The sequence below is a fragment of the Dipodomys ordii genome, unplaced genomic scaffold (assembly GCF_000151885.1).
Source record: "Dipodomys ordii isolate 6190 unplaced genomic scaffold, Dord_2.0 Scaffold40, whole genome shotgun sequence".
Taxonomy (NCBI): Eukaryota; Metazoa; Chordata; class Mammalia; order Rodentia; family Heteromyidae; genus Dipodomys; species Dipodomys ordii.
In genome coordinates, this window is record NW_012267256.1 from 310,920 (window position 1) to 329,594 (window position 18,675).

Sequence of the window (18,675 nt, forward strand, 5' to 3'; positions counted from 1 at the left end):
GCGCGGGGCTCGAGGACCAGCACCGCGAGGACCGCGACCTGGACCCCGACCCCCTCGGCCACGAGGACCCCGACCCCCACGGCCACGAGGACCCCGACCCCGACCCCCACGGCCACGACCGCCACGGCCACCACGACCACGAGGACGAGGATGGGGACGGGGCCGGCGGCCGCGCGTGGCGGGACTTCCAGGGACGACTGGGGGCCGAAGCCAGGTTCATTCCCAGGTGCGCGGGGTGGGGCGCGGAGGGGTGGCTTTTGGGGTGCTCAGCCTCGGGCCCTCTCTGGGCCCCTTTCTCCTCCTCGCTTGGCTTTTCCCAGGAGAGGTCCTGGGGCTCGCAGAGGAACCGGGGTCGGGACGCAGGGCTCCTCAGCCCTGGAGCCAGCCCTGGAACCCTCCCCGCCCGTCCTGTCCCCTCCCCTCGCTTTCCCATCCTGTCCTGTCCTGTCCCCTCCCCTCCCTGTCCTGTCCCGTCCTGTCCTGTCCTGTTCCCTCCCTGTCCTGTCCCGTCCCGTCCTGTCCAGTCCTGTCCAGTCCAGTCCTCTCCCTGTCCCGTCCCATCCAGTCCCGTCCTTTCCCTTCCCGGAGCCCCCCCCCCTCACCTCCCCCGCAGGCCCCTTCAGGCCTCAGGTGCCGCCCCAGGCAGCAAGCTCACTTTGGCATCCTCCAGGTAGGAGGATCCTGACCTGGTAGGAAAGGAAACTTGGTTGTGTTTAGGCCCAGATGTTCACGAGTGCCCACCACACACACACACACACACACACACACACACCAGGCATAGTACACAGGTGTTCACGAGCGCCCACCACACACACACACACCAGGCATATTACACAGGTGTTCACGAGTGCACACCGCGCACACACACACACACCAGGCATAGTACACAGGTGTTCACAAGCGCCCACCGCGCACACACACACACACACACACACCAGGCATAGTACACAAGTGTTCACGAGTGCCCACCGCACACACACACACCAGGCATAATACACAGGTGTTCACGAGTGCCCACCGCACACACACACACACACACACCAGGCATAGTACACAGGTGTTCACGAGTGCCCACCACACACACACATACACACACACCAGGCATAGTACACAGGTGTTCACGAGTGCCCACCGCACACACACATACCAGGCACAGTACACAGGTGTTCGCGAGTGCCCACCGCACACACACATACACACACACACACCAGGCACAGTACACAGGTGTTCACGAGTGCCCACCGCACACACACATACACACACACACACACCAGGCACAGTACACAGGTGTTCACGAGTGCCCAGCGCGCGCGCGCGCACACACACACACACCAGGCACAGTACACAGGTGTGTACAAGTGCCCACCGCACTCTGTTCTTAGGAACAGAACTGGTTTATTACACAGTAGAATAAAATAACCAATCTGTCTTTGAGAGAAATAATTGAATACCACATTTCTAATTTAGTTCCCAGGAGGGAAGAGATGCCAGCAGGCCAGACTATAGGACATCCAGGGAGGAAGGAGGAAGAAAAGTTTCAGCTTCATCTGCATCAGTCCCTACCTTGGAGTCTGGTCTACAGTTGTTCTACTATTTATTTCCTCCCAATTCAGTTAATGCTGAGCAGGTTCTTCTGCTTTCTGTTTGGATTTTTAGTTAAAATTGTATTGAGCTCTTTTTGTTATTGCTAAGATTGGAAAGATAGTACATTGGCTGATGGTTTGCCTGAGTCTCAGAAAAGAACATCTTGTTCCCATGTGTGTCAGGTGCTTACTACGTACTGGCTTTGCACCCCACACACTTGTGAGGCAGAGAGTTCTCACTCCCAGACTGGAGGCTGGAGGGGAGGGAGGAGGAGCCTCCAGTCTGGGGAGTGCAGGGCTGTGGAACTGGGTCTAGAGAAGGAGCAGGTCACTCATCCTGCCATCCCCAAGGGCTGGTGTAGAGAAAGTGGGTGTGGCAGTTGATCTTTTCTGTTTACAAGTGAGGTGAAACCAGTGTCTCCAGGGTGGGAGGAAAATGTAAACATGGCTGTGCATTCTGCTCTTTCTTTGAATCATCTTTCAGCATAACTTAGTCCAGCTGAGAGTAATAATACTTTTTGGAATGAAAGCCCATCTTTGGGGGTTCATTCCTGTAATCCTAGCTACACATGAGTCTGAAATCTGAGAATCGTAGTTCAAGCTAGGCTGGGAACAAAAGTCCGTGAAATTCTCATCTTCAATTAAATCCGCAAAAAGCTGGAAGGAGAATTGTGGGCTTGCACAAAACAAACAAGGGGATAGTACTGGCACCCAAAACAACAACAACAAATCTTAATGCAGTTTTAGGAATGAAGTATTCATACTGTCCATATTTGTGTACGTAGAATCTTTCCATGGTTATCTAGTATAGGAGCAGATGGTTAACCTTTAAATGATTATTGACCCTTTTTATTTTTAAAGATCAGTCCAACAATCAGGACTTCGTATCATTGGTAGAATAATCTATCACTATGCCTTTCCAAACGTTCATAGGTTATTACATTTAATGAGCACCAGTCTCACCTGGTGGACTTGTCTCCTAAGCCCCACCTTTCAACGTGAGATTAACAAGTACAATATTTGCTTTCCTGAACTTGCCAAAGTAGAAAAGAACTCCACTTGAGTTGACTCACCTGAACTTACCATGGCAACCATTGGCTGTTTGGTAAATTGGATTGCTTTTATCCCATTTCCTGATGTAGCTGTTGGTCTACCTATCCTTTCACACAAACGTGATTAAAAAAGTCTTCTGTTATTGATAATGTCATTATGTCATTAGTTCTGCAAACTTTACTGAGTGACCTCTTTATACCAGATACTATCTTAGCTACTGTTGTAGGTACTTGGGGACAAAGACAAACATACGATAAAGTACTGAGTATGGGTGAACATTTCTCAAAAGTTTTACTAAACAATATTTACAGGCAAGAGGGTTATTTGCAGGAAGCTGAGAAATTGTGGACCGCTTTAAGTATGAGTTTTTTTTTCTGTATACAATACTGGGGCTTGATTTTAGTATCCTGTGATAACTAGGCAGGTGCTCTACCATGCCTTCATCCCCTTCTGCTTCTGTGTTTTTCTTTTCTTTTTCTTCAGATAAGATCTTGGCATTTATGCCCTGGTGGTTCTGGTCTATAATATTCTTTAAGCTGCCCACTTTAGCTGGGGTGACAGGCACATGCCACTAAACCTAGCTTTTTATTGGTTGAGAAGAGGTCTCAGGAATTTGTTGTTGTTGTTGTTGTTGTTCAGATGGGATCTTGGGAGCTTTTTGATCTGACTGATGGAAATCTTGATTGTCCCCATCTCTACCTACGTATAGCTGGGATTCCAGGTGTGATCCACTTCACTGGTCCTTGAATTTTTACCTTTAACCACTTGATCATTTTATTAAATGTTAGGGGGAGTGTGTGTGTGTGTGCGCGCGCATGCGCATGTGTGCATGCACGAGCACGCATCAGGATTGGGGCATAATCTCCTGGACTTAATCCTGCCCCAGGTGGCTTCAAATAAAATCCTCCAGAACTCATCCTCCTGAATGCAAAGGATGATAAGCATAATCTTAATGACTGGCAGAGCTTATTTTAATATAAAACATGTGTTTTCTTCTGAGGGGAAACTCATCTGTCTAGGAGAGTATGCCAGTCTGTCTTGTGGCTTTGTTCCCCACCCGACACTGTCTGTCGTATCAGATAGCTCTCTGCCCTGTGCCTGTTCAGTTTGAAAAGAGTGGTTGGTAGATTTAAGATTGGTTCCTTCTTCTAAGAGGTAAAGAATGGTCATTTTGACAGGATTTCCACTTCAAAGATCATTAAACAAAATATTGAATGATTTTGGATTAAATTCTCCAATCTCCAATAACTGTGAAATTATAGAAGAAATAAAATCATGTGGTAAGAGGTTGAAAGTGGCATTTGTGATGTGTGCCAATACATTCGTCAGTTTGGATCTCTTAGGAAGTCAGGGACTGCTTTCCTCAGGCTGGTGAGGGAAGTGGCCCAGAAAACATGGGACCTGTCACCTTCAGTTTGGCAGGTGTAGATGGTCTGCATGCTGTTTGGGCTTACCACTTCCTGTTGAGATAGAATCAGATTTTCCTTATTTTGTCTGCCAGATGAGACAGAGAATGCAGGATGGAAGGGGATACCAGGCCAAGAGAAGTTCTGGAAATAGGAGTTGTGTTCTGGAGGGTGATGTGGGGAGACAAGAGAGCAAACTTACAATGCAGCCTCGCTCAAGTCTGGCTCCTGGGCCTTTCCTTTGGTGAAAGGGAGTTTTGCACATAGTAAGTATTCAGTAGATGTTTGCTGAGTGAATCAAATAGTCTATACTCTAGCATTCTTTGCTTCTGTTACTGGATGATGGATGATGATGGATAAACTGGCTTCCCAGTTTATATGAAAAAACAAATATCCTTGCGATTCATACGTAAAAAGCGTTTTTATGAAGTCTCACAAACAGGAGAATCTCACAAAATAGGAGATTTTTTATCAAGAATTTATTTTTCTATGACAGAATGAAGTAAGGAGAAGTAGACAAAAGGAGGTCTTGAAGATAGTGGCCCTTGACTATAATCTTTATACTTTTCTGAGCTGGAAGAATATCTCTAGCAACTCCTAGTCTTTAGAAAATGCTTCTAGGTGGGTAAAATGAGTCAGATCTACTCAAAATGCAGGTAACTTTCAGGACACCCTTTTTCTGGACATGCTTTTAATTCTTTCTGTCTCTTTATCTGTTGTAAAAGCTTCAGAACACAGCCTTTTGATCTGTCTCCTAACTTGCCTAATTTCCACCAGCCCTGAACTACATCCTCAGCACTGGAGAAAATAAACCTGATCAACTAATCAGCCAGCCAGCCAGCCAGCCAACAGGTCAGCCAACCATTTGACCAACAAAACAAACAATTTAATTGAGAAGAACCAATGCTATGCATGTGCAGACTGTACATATTGTCAATGGATGTATCTCAGTCTACCTCTACCAATAGGATTACAGATGTGAACCTCCAGTGCCTGGCTTGAAAGGTTGGAGATGTATTTCCTCTTTCTATTATTAGAGGATAGATAAAATCGTCATCACTGCATCATGCATTACTGGGTACAATATAGGTGGCACTTGAGTACAGGATGCAGTTGGAATGAAGAAATGGTATGAGATAACTTACCCTGGGTTCAGACTACTTCCTTCAACTGTACTAACTTTGCATCAGGTTACAAAATGGAAAGTAAACGCTAACTCCCAGAGGGAAATCGTGATGGTGAAATCTCTATGATGTTTAGCATTTCCTTGGAATCATTTTCTTGAACAAGTTCATTGCTTCATCTTGTAAGCATTCAGGATCTTCTAAGTGAAATTTTCTTATAATCTCTTGATTATAAAAGGAGATAAGCTAATTTTAATCCTTGTCCATTTGCCCTGTAAAAATGAGATAGCTGATTCCATACTACCAAAGAGTTCTCTATTTCTTTTTCTGGTTCACTATTATTATTATTTTTGTTGGTTGTGGGGCTTGAACTCTAGGCCTGGGCACTGTCCCTCAGCTCTTTAGCTCAAGGTGAGCTCTCTACCACTTGAGCGACAGCGCCACTTCCAGTCTTCTGGTGGTTTAATGGCGATAACAGTCTCATGGACTTTTCCTGCCGGGGCTAGCTTTGAGCACTGATCCTCAGATCTCAGCCTCCTGAGTAGCTAGGATTACAGACATGAGCCATCAGCTCCCGACCCGATTCACTATTGACATTTTCTTTGACATAGAACTCAACATAGACCTGACCTTGACCTCAACCTTTTTAAATACCCAGGAGTCCCTGGTACCTGAAAGACTTAGGATGCAGAGTAACAAGTAGAACAGTGATGCTCTCCTGGCATACCAGAGCTTGGATACTCTTGGACACATCTCTGTCTATTCTCAAACGAGATGTCAAAGACTCTTCAGGGTGCTTACCTGTGTGTTGGAGGGTTTTTGTTTTGATAATAATCTAGGACAAATTAGTAAAACACATCCTGATTTCTCTTTATGACTCCTGCATTTCAGTTTTGCCTGCATAGTTTCCAACCTTGTCTTTGTGTTTGCATGGCATTGTGTGTGTTGTCACAGGCTCAGAAGGATGACAGGCAGGAACACTTGGTGCAGGCCTGATGTATTCTCATGAACTGAGAAGAGCACAAAGGGTTGAATTTTCTGTGGTAGCCATAGGAAAGTGATGAGAGGAATGGGTTTTGTCTGTGGCAGTGTGCTTGAGAAAGTCACCTGCAAACTGCCAGTGCCATCCTGACATTGCCATGGTAATTTCATTTGAGTAAAATTGTATCTTCTGTCAGGTTAGCTGGACACTGCTAATTCCAACTGCACTGATTTTTATAAATGTGTATTGGCTATAAGGCATAAAGATTTTGTATCTGGTTATTTGTTCATTGAGAAGAAATGTGAGAGAAAAATAAGCCAAGTCTGGAACTTTAGGAGATATTTCCTTTCATAAGTTCTACATGTTAATCAGGCTTCTAAAGGGATGTGAAGTCTTCAGGAACTGTATAGATTGGACCTTAATCTATTTTTTGTCCATCTGGATCATCTCCATAAATTAAATTGTGGAAGAAGTTTGTCTTCAGCTACCAAATCATAAAGAAAGTATTTCTTCTCTTCCCCTCAGAAAGAAACTCTTGTTTCATTTGCGGGTTTTCATTCATTCATTCATTCATTCATTTCCTTACTTAAATCTGTGTGTGTATGTGTGTGTGTATGTGTGTGTGTGTGTGTGTGTGTGTGTGTGTGTGTATGTGTATGTATCTACTATAAACCTGGTATTGTACCAGACACTGAGTCCTTAAAAACAATATCCTGTGAAAGGTCAAAATTTGAGTGGGGTGCTGATGGGCTACGCCTGTAATCCTAGTTACTCAGGAGGTTGAGATCTGAGGATTGCAGTTTGAAACCAGCCTGGGCAGAAAAGCACATAAGACTCTTATCTCCAGTTAATTGCAGAAAAAGCCAGAGTGGTGCTGTAGCCCAAGTGGTAGAATGAAAAAGCTTAAGGACGGTGCCCAGGCCCAGAGTTCAATGACCAGGAAGGCAAAAAAAGAAAAGAAAAAAGGAAAAAAAAAGAAAGAAAGAAGAAAAGAAAAATTGCCTGGAAATGTTCTCTCTATCCAGAAGGTCACAATACCAGCAAGGATGCCAAGTGGGATGAATCACAGGACTGTATGGCTTGGCCCAGCACTTACTGGTGATGAGGAATCAGGACAGATCAGCTGATTTTAGAGTGTCTTTCTTCCTATGGAAGAGAAACGACATCTTCTCTCTTCTCTGACCCAGCCACCTTTCCCTATCTTCCTGTGGTGGCTGAAGAGCTCCCTTGAGAGGATTTCACCACCTGTGGGCTGCACTTGGTGAAGTGGAGCTGGATGAGGCTTATGCACCTGAAGGCTAGGGACAGTTGCCCTTTGCCTGTGCCAGGAAGAATCTTTGACTCAACACAGTTCTGCTACTTCTCAGCTCGGGACAGCCTGCTGCCTTGCAGGAGATAAAAGCACTGCTGTCATCGATGTCTGATTTTAAGGGGAGTCTTTCTAAGTTACGTATGCTGTGAAGGTCTAGTGACTTGGCTAGGAAAGGGCATTTCTAGTTGCCACCTCCAATTCCTACCTGTGAGTATGTTCTGTGGATTCACATGTCCTGGATGGTCCCATTTTGAAGATCTCTATTGATCTGAGCTTCTAGTTCCAGCCTGATTTAGAACTTGAGTGGAGTTGCTTTCCTCTTACAGGGGTGGGGTTAAGATTTTTACCCAAGGACTGTCTCTGTTGTGTCTTCGCTATTGTGTTTTTTTAGTATTGGCTGACTTTGAAGAATTACTTTGACTAAGCTTAACAAATGTTGTCAAATATTTTCTGCTATAAGTTTTGCTGCCTTACTTAATAGGTCCATCTTTGGGAAGCCAGCTGAGGGAAGGTGCCAGACTCTTTCTGGAGAATAAACTAAAATAAAAAGGGAAAGGATCAGGGGTTAGCAAGTGATAGAGCACTAGCTCTAAGCAGGAAGTTCTCCATCCTGGGATCTGAATGCAGTGGCAAAAGTATAGTTATGTGGTTGGTTGCTTGGAGCTCCAGGCAAAAGCTCTGGTCCCAGGGCAGAAAGCTCCTGGGAGGCTGGGGCAGCATCTATTAGTGCTGACCTGAGCAGCCATGACAGACTGCACCTTTTCATACATGGTACAGTCACTCAGTAATTCGTAACTTCTGTACCCAAGAGTTGCAATCTCCTCTGGATTGAGGTGGAATAATTCCAGAACCACCAGCTCATATTTGTTTAGGAAGGGAATGTCTTAGGATCTTCCTGTCTCGTGTTCTCTGTCAGAGACACCATTTACTAGCACGAGTGCTTAGGATGCAGAATACTTTTCCTATATTCCTCAGAGATCTTTTGGCCTAGTACCTGCTTCCCACTGAGGCTTGGTTAGCTGGGGTTTCAAATGAATGAAGGAAGGAAGGAAGGAATCACAGTGCTAGAAGCTCTCTTCTAATATAATAGATGCATTCAGGGAAAACCAATGTTCTGCAAGCACACAGCAGAGGAAGAAAGAACAGACCCCTCAGTGTATGTATAATTCTCTAACCGTAAGGCTCAAACAGAGATAATCCAGATGAAACACCAGCACCTTAAGGAAGTCATGTGAGATTCTTCACATAGAACACAAAACGGTCTGGAATATCTGTAGATAATTGACTAAATGAAAATAAATAGGGTTTTTTTCCTGAGGTGAAGGGAGCTTGAGAGAAAATGGTGTGTGGGTTGCTTAGTTATGGTGACAAGGGCACCATATACAAAGATAGGAGAGAACACAGAAGATAAGTGGAGTCTGTGCCTGGAGGGAAAGCATGGCACTAGCTCTGCTTCTACTTACAGAGCAGTTGGCTGTATTCATATCCCTGCATTGTTTGGCTGTGACATGGAGAGACATAATAACATACCTGGCAAAACACAGGAGGGTGTCATTTCTACAGTACTGTCTCTCACCTGCTGACCTGGGGAGGGAGCTGACTGATGCCCCAGGAGCCTGCATTAGGGCAGAGAGGCCCTGACATTGTAGGGGTTACAGCAAGGCACAGGCAGACTGCGCTTGGTTCTGTGTACATGGATTTGTATATGCATGAATGTGTATACGGATGTGTGTGTGTGTGTGTGTGTGAGTGCATGTGTGTATGTGTGTGTGTGTATGAGTGTATGTGTGTATGTGTGTTGGCCTAAAGGGTAATGTATCAGCTATCAGCTGTCTCCTAAGAAAATATGGGGAATACATTCTCTTTTGACTAATAAGAGTCTGTCAGTCCATGAAAGTTCACTGATCTGTTAGGCAGGTTTTTAAATTTTCAAATGTATCTGGAAACATTTTCATGTGTGTACCCTAATAGCCACTGCCTGGAGTTAAAATATGACAGGTTAGCTGAGCATCTGAGGCTTTAGAAAGTGGCCTGGTCTACTGAATAATACTTGAATGTTTTAAATTCAGCAACCTTTAGAGTTCACTTGTGTCTTTAGAGAGTTGGCAATGCTACTATCAGGCTGGTACATTAGTTTACATATGATTAACGAGTGAAATGACTTAAGCCACTTGCACTAGAGTTCGTCAGAGAAACATGACCAATAATTGATGTGTGCATGCATATGCATGTGTATGTGCACACACGCATTGCATATACACACATATATTACATAGGGTAGGGTTGTGAGGGAGAGGGTGATGGATGTTAAGGGACTGACGCATGATTGTGGAAGCTGGTGTGTTCAAAAGCTGCAGGGGAGAAAAAAGGCTGTTTGTGCTCATTTCTGTAATCTCAGCATTGGGAGACAGTGACTGGAGGGTTATGGTTCCTAGTCAGCCCAGACAAAATGTTTACAAAGCCCAAGCTCAACCAGTAAGCATCTGGGCGGGGTGGTACATGGCTGCTTTTTCACCTTCGTGGGAAATATAAATAGGAGGGCTAAAGTCTAGACTGGCCTGGGGAAAAAAGCAAAGATCTATTCTTTAAAAATGCCAAAATCTGGGGCATGTCTCAAGAAAGAGTAGAGTGTCTGCCTAATCAGCACAAATCCTTAAGTTCAAATCTCATTACTGCTGAAAAAAACCTACAATAAAAATCCCAAACAAACAACCATAAAAGCCACCGTAAGAAAACATCTGCAGGCTTTCTCAGGGAGGTCAGAGGTCAGTCTGTTTGGGCCTTCACGGTTAGATGAGCCCTGCCCGTGTAGGAGGGTCCTCTGCTATACTCAGAGTCTCTGGATTTAACGGCTAATGCTATTGATCTTATTCTTCTGTCCCCACCTACTATTTTTTGTCTCTTAAGTTGATGTGTAATTTGAGTGCATAGAAAGATCCAAAAGTGTTTTACCAGATATAGGTCCTAAAACACAGCCACAAGAGAGGGAGATTGCATATGCAGTTCCCAGGAGCTCAGCAGGCACTGGTTTTATTTTTTTAATTTTTTTTGGGGGTCCGGTTGTGGGGCCTGAACTCTGGGCCTGGGCGCTGTCCCTCAGCTCTTCAGCTCAAGGCTAGCGCTCTACCACTTGAGCCACAGCGCTACTTCAGGCTTTTTTTTTTCTGCTTATGTGGTGCTGAGGAATCGAACCCAGGGCCTCATGCATGCAAGGTGAGCGCTCTACCACCGAGCCACCTTCCCAGTCCCAGGCACTGGTCTTAGATCACATCTTTTCTCAGGCTTTGCTAATCAAGGACCTGAGACCTGCAGCCTTGGTTCTCCCAGGAGCTTCCCCGAATTGCAGAGCCCTGTCTTCTGACTACTTGCTGAAGAGTTGGCATCTGAACAAGGTCCCTGTGTGTCTCCTGTGTATTGAGCTCTCCTAAGGAGAGCTTGAAATACAGACATAGCACCTGGAATTGCTGAAAAAGGTAGAAAAGACCCAGAAGAGAAGAGAGTTGAATAAAGGAAGAAAAGATGAGCTTTATGGAAGTGGAGCTGTGATTCAAGTGGTAGGGCACCAGCCTTGAACGAAGAACCAAGTTAGTGTGCAGAGCCCTGATTTAAGCTCCAGTGTACACACACACGCACACACACACACACACACACATGCACGCACGCATGCACACACACACACGCACAGGCACGATGAACTTCATTGACTTCCAACTTTGTCCTATTTGGATGTTGAAGTGTCCAAGAATATAATGAGACTTGGTTCAAAGTGGCCATATTGTGCTTTATTTGCCCACAGTGTTGTTTATAACCTTTAGAGTTATGTCTTGTGATTATTTAATTGGATATTATAGACATTAGCAATTGATAATTCTGTATAAATGATCATGTTTTAAACTAAACACTAGTGCTAAAATGTATAAGCATAAAACAATTCTGAAAAATGAGGGATATTCTCCATTCTCGTGTTTGGTTTCACAGTGTGTAAATGTTGGCATATATAATGTTTCTGTTTGTTTTGTTTGTATGTGCCAGTCCTGAGGCCTGAACTCAGGACTTGGGTGCTACCCTGAGATTTTTTGCTCAAGGCCAGCATTCTACCACATGAGCCACAGCCTCATATCCATTTTTTTTTGTTTTATGATTAATTGCAGATAAGAGTCTTAGGCTTTCATGCCCAGGCTAGCTTTGAACCATGATCCTCAAATCTCAGCTTCTTCAGTAGCTAGGATTACACACATGAACCACTGGCACCTGGCTAATGTTTTAACCCACAGTGACACTGGTTCTGTGTTTTTACTTCTTTCAAAGTCTTTTTTTTTTTTTTTGTCAAATACTTTGACACATTTCTCAACCTCATATAGATGAGACTTGGCAAATAAAATGTGTCTGTGACAATTCTTAGGCAAGTTCCCTACATTTAGATGCTTCAAAATTATAGAACATTTCATTCTGTTATAAAATACCATTTTCATTAGCTCAAGATAGGGCATCCATCAAGAAAGGCTTGTTAGTTGCGATGCTCCAGTCACAACGGCAGTTCCACGGTTAACATTGTACACTGAGTTCCCATCATTAGATCTTGCAGTTCCTCTGTGTCTTTCTGTTTCCCAGTGTTGTTTACAATTCCAATCTACTTCAGCTTCAAGAGCTGAAGGTAACCTTGATAACTCTCTTTGTTGAGTGATGTAAGCTTTTCCAAGTGACTCTGAACAAAATGTAATAAAAACTTAGAGGACTAATTTACAAATAAATAAGACATTTTGGATCTTTTGTTAAATAGTTTTTCAAAGATGCAAACAAAAACTTCCAGAATCCCAGTAAGGAAAGAACACATCTAATGTACATACTGTTCCTGTTTATGGAACAGTATTTAACATGACAGTTATAGCTTTTAGTCAGTTGGCAGAATATCAAGTGTTTGAATTAAATTATATATATCGTCAATTCTATGTGCCTTTCTATGCTTCTATTTGTATTTTTTTTAATTGGAAAAATTTATGGGGCATGGAAGGACACTTCAGCAGTATATATAGTGTGTGTAATGATCAAATCAAGATAGTTCATATTTCTATATTTTTAATTTTTTTGGAAACGAATGTGTAATTTGTTGGGTAAAAAAAACCCTCAAAAGCAAGACATAGTTATTCCCCTTCAAATCTTACTTCCCTTGAAAAATACTTTAATTTTATTGTCAAGGTGATGTCCAGAGGAGTTACAGTTACATAAGTGAGGCAGTGAGTACATTTCTTGTTGAACATTATTACCCCTCCCTCCTTTTTCTCCCACTTCCCCAGCTCTCACTACTCCCCACAACTTGTGAACTTCGTTTCCAACATATTGTCTTGTGAGTATCGCTGTTGCATTGGTTTGCTCTTTGTCCTTTGTCTCACCATTTTGTTGTTCCCCTTCCCTAATTCAGATAGATATACATACAATACACAGTGTACCCAAATCAAATACAGTGGCAACAAGGGACAAAGCATAGGGAAAAGAAAAAAGAAAAAACACGACATGTTAAAAACAACACCAACAAAGAAAAACCTCGTTTCCACATCTTGGAGTTCATTTCACTTAGCATCATCTTGTATGGTCCATATGTACATAGCTATTGAGCTGTTATGATCCTCTTCTAGGACTATACTAGACATACACTAATTATTACAAATGAGGGAAACCATGGAGTCTGTTTCTTTGAGTCTGGCTTACATCATTTTATATGATTTTTTCCAAGTCTTTCCATTTCCTTACAAATAGGGAGATGTCATTCTTTCTGATGGGAACATAGAATTCCATTGTGTATATATTCCATATTGTCTTGATCCATTCCTCTACTGAGGGGCATCTGGATGGTTCCATATCTTAGCTATATATCATTAATTTTTAGGTTTGATTAGCACATATGGTACATATTTATGGCATATGGTGTTATATTTCAATGCTTGTGTACAATATGTACTGATTATCTTCTTATTACTTTGTATTAGGAACCTTCAAATTCCTCTTTTCTGGTTATTCGTTAATGTTGACCAGCTGGCTGTTATTATTTTTTTAAACTATATTTTCTTGAAAGAATAACTTTAGATAAAAGCAAAGTTGGAAAAATCACCCAGAGTTCCTATAGGAACACAGACTTTCCTGCTCAGGCTGGCTTTAAATCATGATCCTCAGATCTCAGCCTCCTGAGTAGCTAGGATTACAGGTGTGAGCCACTGTGCCTGGCTAACTGTTCCTTTTTTTGGCAACAAATTAGTTGTTTTTTTTAATTTTGGGGGGTGTGTGTGTGAGAGAGAGAGTGCGAGAGCGAGAGAATGAGAGAGCATTGCTGCCAAAAAAGATTATTGAAGAATATGAAAACATGAGTGTCTGATACGATAGCAATATATTTAAAGCACATGGAAGTGGCGGCATCAGTTTCTCGTTTCTGAACACACAGTGCCTGCCTTGCCTCCCCGGTTGTCCTGAGTCAGTTTGTTGTGCAGGAGGCAGCATAGCTGGCCAGTGTTCCCGATAGCAGCCACAGCCACTGCCTCCTGGCTTTCTCCATTACCTCCTGAGCCTTGAGAAATTGTGTGTCTCCAGCTTCTCTTGTTTGAGCTTAATGTATTTTGTCAGTGTGCATTCTATTTCCTGCTCCTGAAAGGAAGTCTCAGTTACATAACCCCTGGAAAGGGTCAGGAGCAATGGGCTTATCACCGATTGCCTTCCACCATAGCCAACTTATTCACCCCACACTGCACGTGGAAGTCCTCCCGCTCATTCTGCCTCATTTGAATGCATCTGTGATAACTTTAAATTCAGTGAGTATGCAGTGTAAAAACTCAATGTGATGCTTTGATGACAAAAATAGGAAAATTCTTAATAAATACGAAAGTTACCAGGATATAAGAGAAATATAAGTAGAACATGTCCCTCACAAACCTAGAAATGTGGTAGATGGCAATAAGAGAAAACTTATATTTTAAATATTTTAATTTCTGTTTTCTCACGAGCTTCTATTTTCCTTGCCAAAATGGAAGGTTTTGATTAAAAATAGCTTTTTAGACCTCCTTGTATTAATCAATGTCATTGGTAGAAAAGGAATCCTGGAGAAGAGCAAGTGTGTTATTATGAATAAATAAGTTAAAAGGCGCGTATTCTTTACTGTTCCTGTACATGTAGCTACCAGTGGGCATCACAGAATGGAGAAAGAGTGTGTGGGGCCTAGAGGCAGACTGTGAACAAGGCTCTTTCTTGTCTGCAGGCTAGTGAGTTCAGAGTGCCTTCCCAGTCTTGCTCTGGTGAATTGTGTTAATAGACGGGCACAGGAGTTGGCAAGGCAAGGCCCATTTGGCCCTCTGCCTGTTTGTGTGGGTCAAGTTTCACTGGAGCACAGCCAAACCCATTTATTTGTGTGTTTTCTAGGTTACCTCCCCATCACGTTGGAAGGGGAAGCCTAAGATACCTTCTATTTACTGATTTACAGAAAAAGACTTCCTTCTGGACTTGGAACATGACCCAGTTCTCATCTTTTAGTGCCCTGAGCACTGGTATCTAGAAGGCATTTTGGTTCTTCCCACATCTCAGAACGTTTTCCCCCCACTCTAAACATAGTAGGCAGCCATGCACTTCTTCCTAATTCATTTGGGCAGTGGAATCAAGAGGATAACAGTTTCTAACAGTGGCTAGCTAGCATTTACTGATTATCTGCAGCATATCATGTGACTATCCTGTATGCTGTGGTATTTTTCACCCTTTCAGCAACCTAAGTTGTTAACCCCGCTATATGGCTGAGGGAACTGAAGCATTAGAGGGTACGAGTTTTGCCCTTGCGTATGAAGCTAGGATGTGGTGAAGGAAGTGTTGGAATCTGGCCAGATGCATAGCCTGTGTATTATTCAGTCTTCACTTCAGAAGCCCTCATCTGTTCAGAGATTGTGCCTTCTCTAAGCCTGCAGCACAATGCCTCTTGTTCTGTTTCCTTCTGGCAAATTCCCCATACCTAAATGTCAGTGGTTTTGAATAGGCAGCGATTGGCAATCTGAATCTCTCTCAGTCTCTGAATGAATCTATTTAACTCTGTCATCTTCCAGGAAGTTTACATGTTAAAACTGAGGAGGGAATGTTGCGTAGATAAAATATTTTCCAGGAAGACAGGAATCTGGAAGAGCTTTTCGTACAGAAGATGAACGTGGACAGGGGATGTGGTTGAACACCTGGGCCATCTCTTCCTCTAATGGTGAGGTGAGAAGACATCTTTGTGGTCTCTGTGGTGGAGAGCCTGATAAGTATTCTGTAACTGGGTTAATGAGGAGAGAGATCAGAGACCTGCTGTGAAAACACAAATGGGGACCACTCTAACACAGGCAGCTGGGCTAGAAGGCCATTCATGGCAGAAGCATTTTCTCCTGTCTAGAAAGCATGACTGGACCTTCCAAGAGAAAACTAATGTTGCTCTGTTCTGACAGTGGTCTGGATTTGACAGTTGACAATTCTTTTCTAGGTATATATTCTGAAAGTATGGATATTATGTAATAAAAATACATTTTAAACAATAGTGTTGTTAAAGTTATTATTATTATTATTACTTTTTTGGGGGGAGGTCTGGTCGTGGGGCCTGAACTCTGGGCCTGGGTGCTGTCCCTCAGCTCTTCCGCTCAAGGCTAGCGCTCTACCACTTGAGCCACAGCACCACTTCCGGCCTTTTTCTTTTTGCTTATGTGGTGCTGGGGAATTGAACCCAGGGCCAAAGGCATGCAAGGCAAGCGCTCTACCACTGAGCCACCTTCCCAGCCCCTAAAGTTATTTTTTAATTGAACTTTTGTTGTGGTTAAAGGATTACCTTTTTTTTTTTTTTGTCAGTCATGGGGCTTGAACTCTGGGCCTGGGTGCTGTCCCTCAGCTCTTCAGCTCAAGGCGAGGGGTCTACCACTTGAGCCATAGCACCACTTCCAGTTTTTTGGTGGTTTATTGGAGATAAGAGTCTCATGGACTTTCCTGCCTTTGAACCATGATCCTCAGATCTCAGCCTCCTGAATAGCTAGGATTTCAGGCCTGAGCCACCAGTGCCTAGCTAGGGATTAGCTTTTACAATAATTGACAGAATGATAGTGTGATTTGTTTAGTGCTTTTGAATAGGTCATTATTGTTACTGGAAAAGGAAAGTAATTATAGGATGAGGTTTTAATTGTGTATAATTTTATTAATTTTTATTATAAAGGAGAAGCTGGTAGCAAACCCTGAAACCCCCCATTTCTGGACTGAATGATAATAGCCTTGGAGTTATCTTTGTCTCTGCAAACTTATTTCCGAGCCCTGTCCTTCATTCTCTGCTTCAGCTGAAACGTGAAATTGGGACTAGGGATTTTTATTTGTTTTAGTGTTAGGTGGTTTGTGTGCGTGTGCGTGTGTGTGTGTGTGTGTGTGTGTGTGTGTGTGTGTGTGTGTGCTAGTGCGAGTCTCAGATTCTCACTTAGCTTTTTCACTCAAGACTACTACCCTGCTTTAAGCCACAGCTCCATTTCCAAGATGGGAGTAGTTAAGGTGTGAAATCAGTCATGTCTGCTCTTCCTCTGAATCATTCAGAGGCTCTCCTCCTCTCAGAATATGCCCAACCCTCTCTGAAGCCATGCAGTTAAAAAGCAAGGACACAGGCTGACCCATTGTAACCATGAGACCTACAGGACACTATGTTGAAAATGAACTTTACAACGTGGGGCAGGGGAGGTGGGGAGGTTGGGAGAGAAGGGGTAGTAGGGGAAAAACAAAGGAGGGGGGTAACTGCTCGATAGGAAATGTACTCATTACCGTACTCATGTAACTGTAACCCCTCTCTACAGCATCTTTACAATTATATATACATATATATGTCTGTGTATAAACGCATGTGTGTATATATACACATATATATACATATACACATATACATATATATACACACACATATACATACATACATATGTATATATATATATATATACACATATACATATATATACACACACATATACATACATACATATGTATATATATATATATATATACACACACATACATACATACATACACACACGTGTTTTTAGGCCTTGTATACTCACTGGGTTTCTGATGCCGTCACAGCCCTACCTATTCAGAACTGCTGGCCCCTTCCTCACCCCAGATACACCCTGCATGCCAGGGTTTTCATTGTCCTGCTTACCACTGCCTAGCATAGGCTTCACCCCTCCCTGTGTCCCTTCTTGCTTTCTTCCTGGTTATTATCTGCCCATACTGCAGGTATTCCTAGGGCCTCGTATTATCACCTGTTCTTTTTTTTTTTTTTTTTTGGTCTGTCATGGGGCTTGAACTCTGGGCTTGGGCGCTGTCCCTCAGCTCTTCAGCTCAAGGCGAGTGCTCTACCGCTTGAGCCACAGCACCACTTCTGGTTTTCTAGTGGTTTATTGGAGATAAGAGTCACGGACTTTCCTGTCCAGGCTGGCTCTGAACCGCGAGCCTCAGATCTCAGCCTTCTGAGTAGCTAGGATGACAGGTGTGAGCCACCGGTGCCCGGCTTATCACCTGTTCTTATACTTCATCTTCACAGAACTTTTCAATCATGTGTGAACTTAATGTACATAGTATGATAATAGCATTTTATTTTTAGGATCTACAGGCTATCCTGTGAATGGTATGAATATTTTAATTTTCTGTGAATTTCTGTTAGAATTAGCATCATTTCTCAGTGTACAGTAATGAAGGCTCGAGAATTGCATGCTGCTTGCTTTTGTTTTGTTTTTGCCTTTTGTTTATGTTTAGGGTCTATGTAGTATGCAGATAGAATGGTGTGGCTTTCTAACTCAGTTCCTAAAGCAGCAGGAACGTGAGGGCATATTTTCCTAGACACCTTTTGGCTACTGTGTTCCTTCGTGCAGAGCGATGTTTGTATTTGTTTCTCAGGGATATACTAGACCCCAGGGGAGCCAGGCTTTCTAAAGACAGTCCTACTACATGGCAGATACATAGATATAACTATGTGCTGTAAGTGAAATATTTATCTTAGGCAAAATACAGTGATCTTTGAAACTTTTCACACATCTTAAGTTTACCTCTTTTTTTCTTCACATAGTCTAATTTTCCTTTCAGTTTTAGTTTTGAATTTTTGCAGATCAAAGTGCTTATTTCCCAGGGATCATTTAAAGAATTGTAACTGGAGAACTTTTAATCAGTAGTGTCTTTCATACAGATCATCCTGTTATGTACC

At 43.0% G+C, this 18,675-nt stretch overlaps 1 protein-coding gene across 1 annotated transcript in view; it reads left to right on the forward strand.

Annotated features, from left to right (window-relative positions):
- Rasef (RAS and EF-hand domain containing) overlaps nucleotides 1-18,675 on the forward strand; it is a 77,286-nt gene that overhangs the window by 2,484 nt on the left and 56,127 nt on the right. Inside the window, exon 2 of the mRNA XM_013018384.1 lies at nucleotides 15-226. Within this exon, the coding sequence (XP_012873838.1) occupies nucleotides 15-226 (212 nt within the window). The remainder of the gene's footprint in view (nucleotides 1-14; nucleotides 227-18,675) is intronic.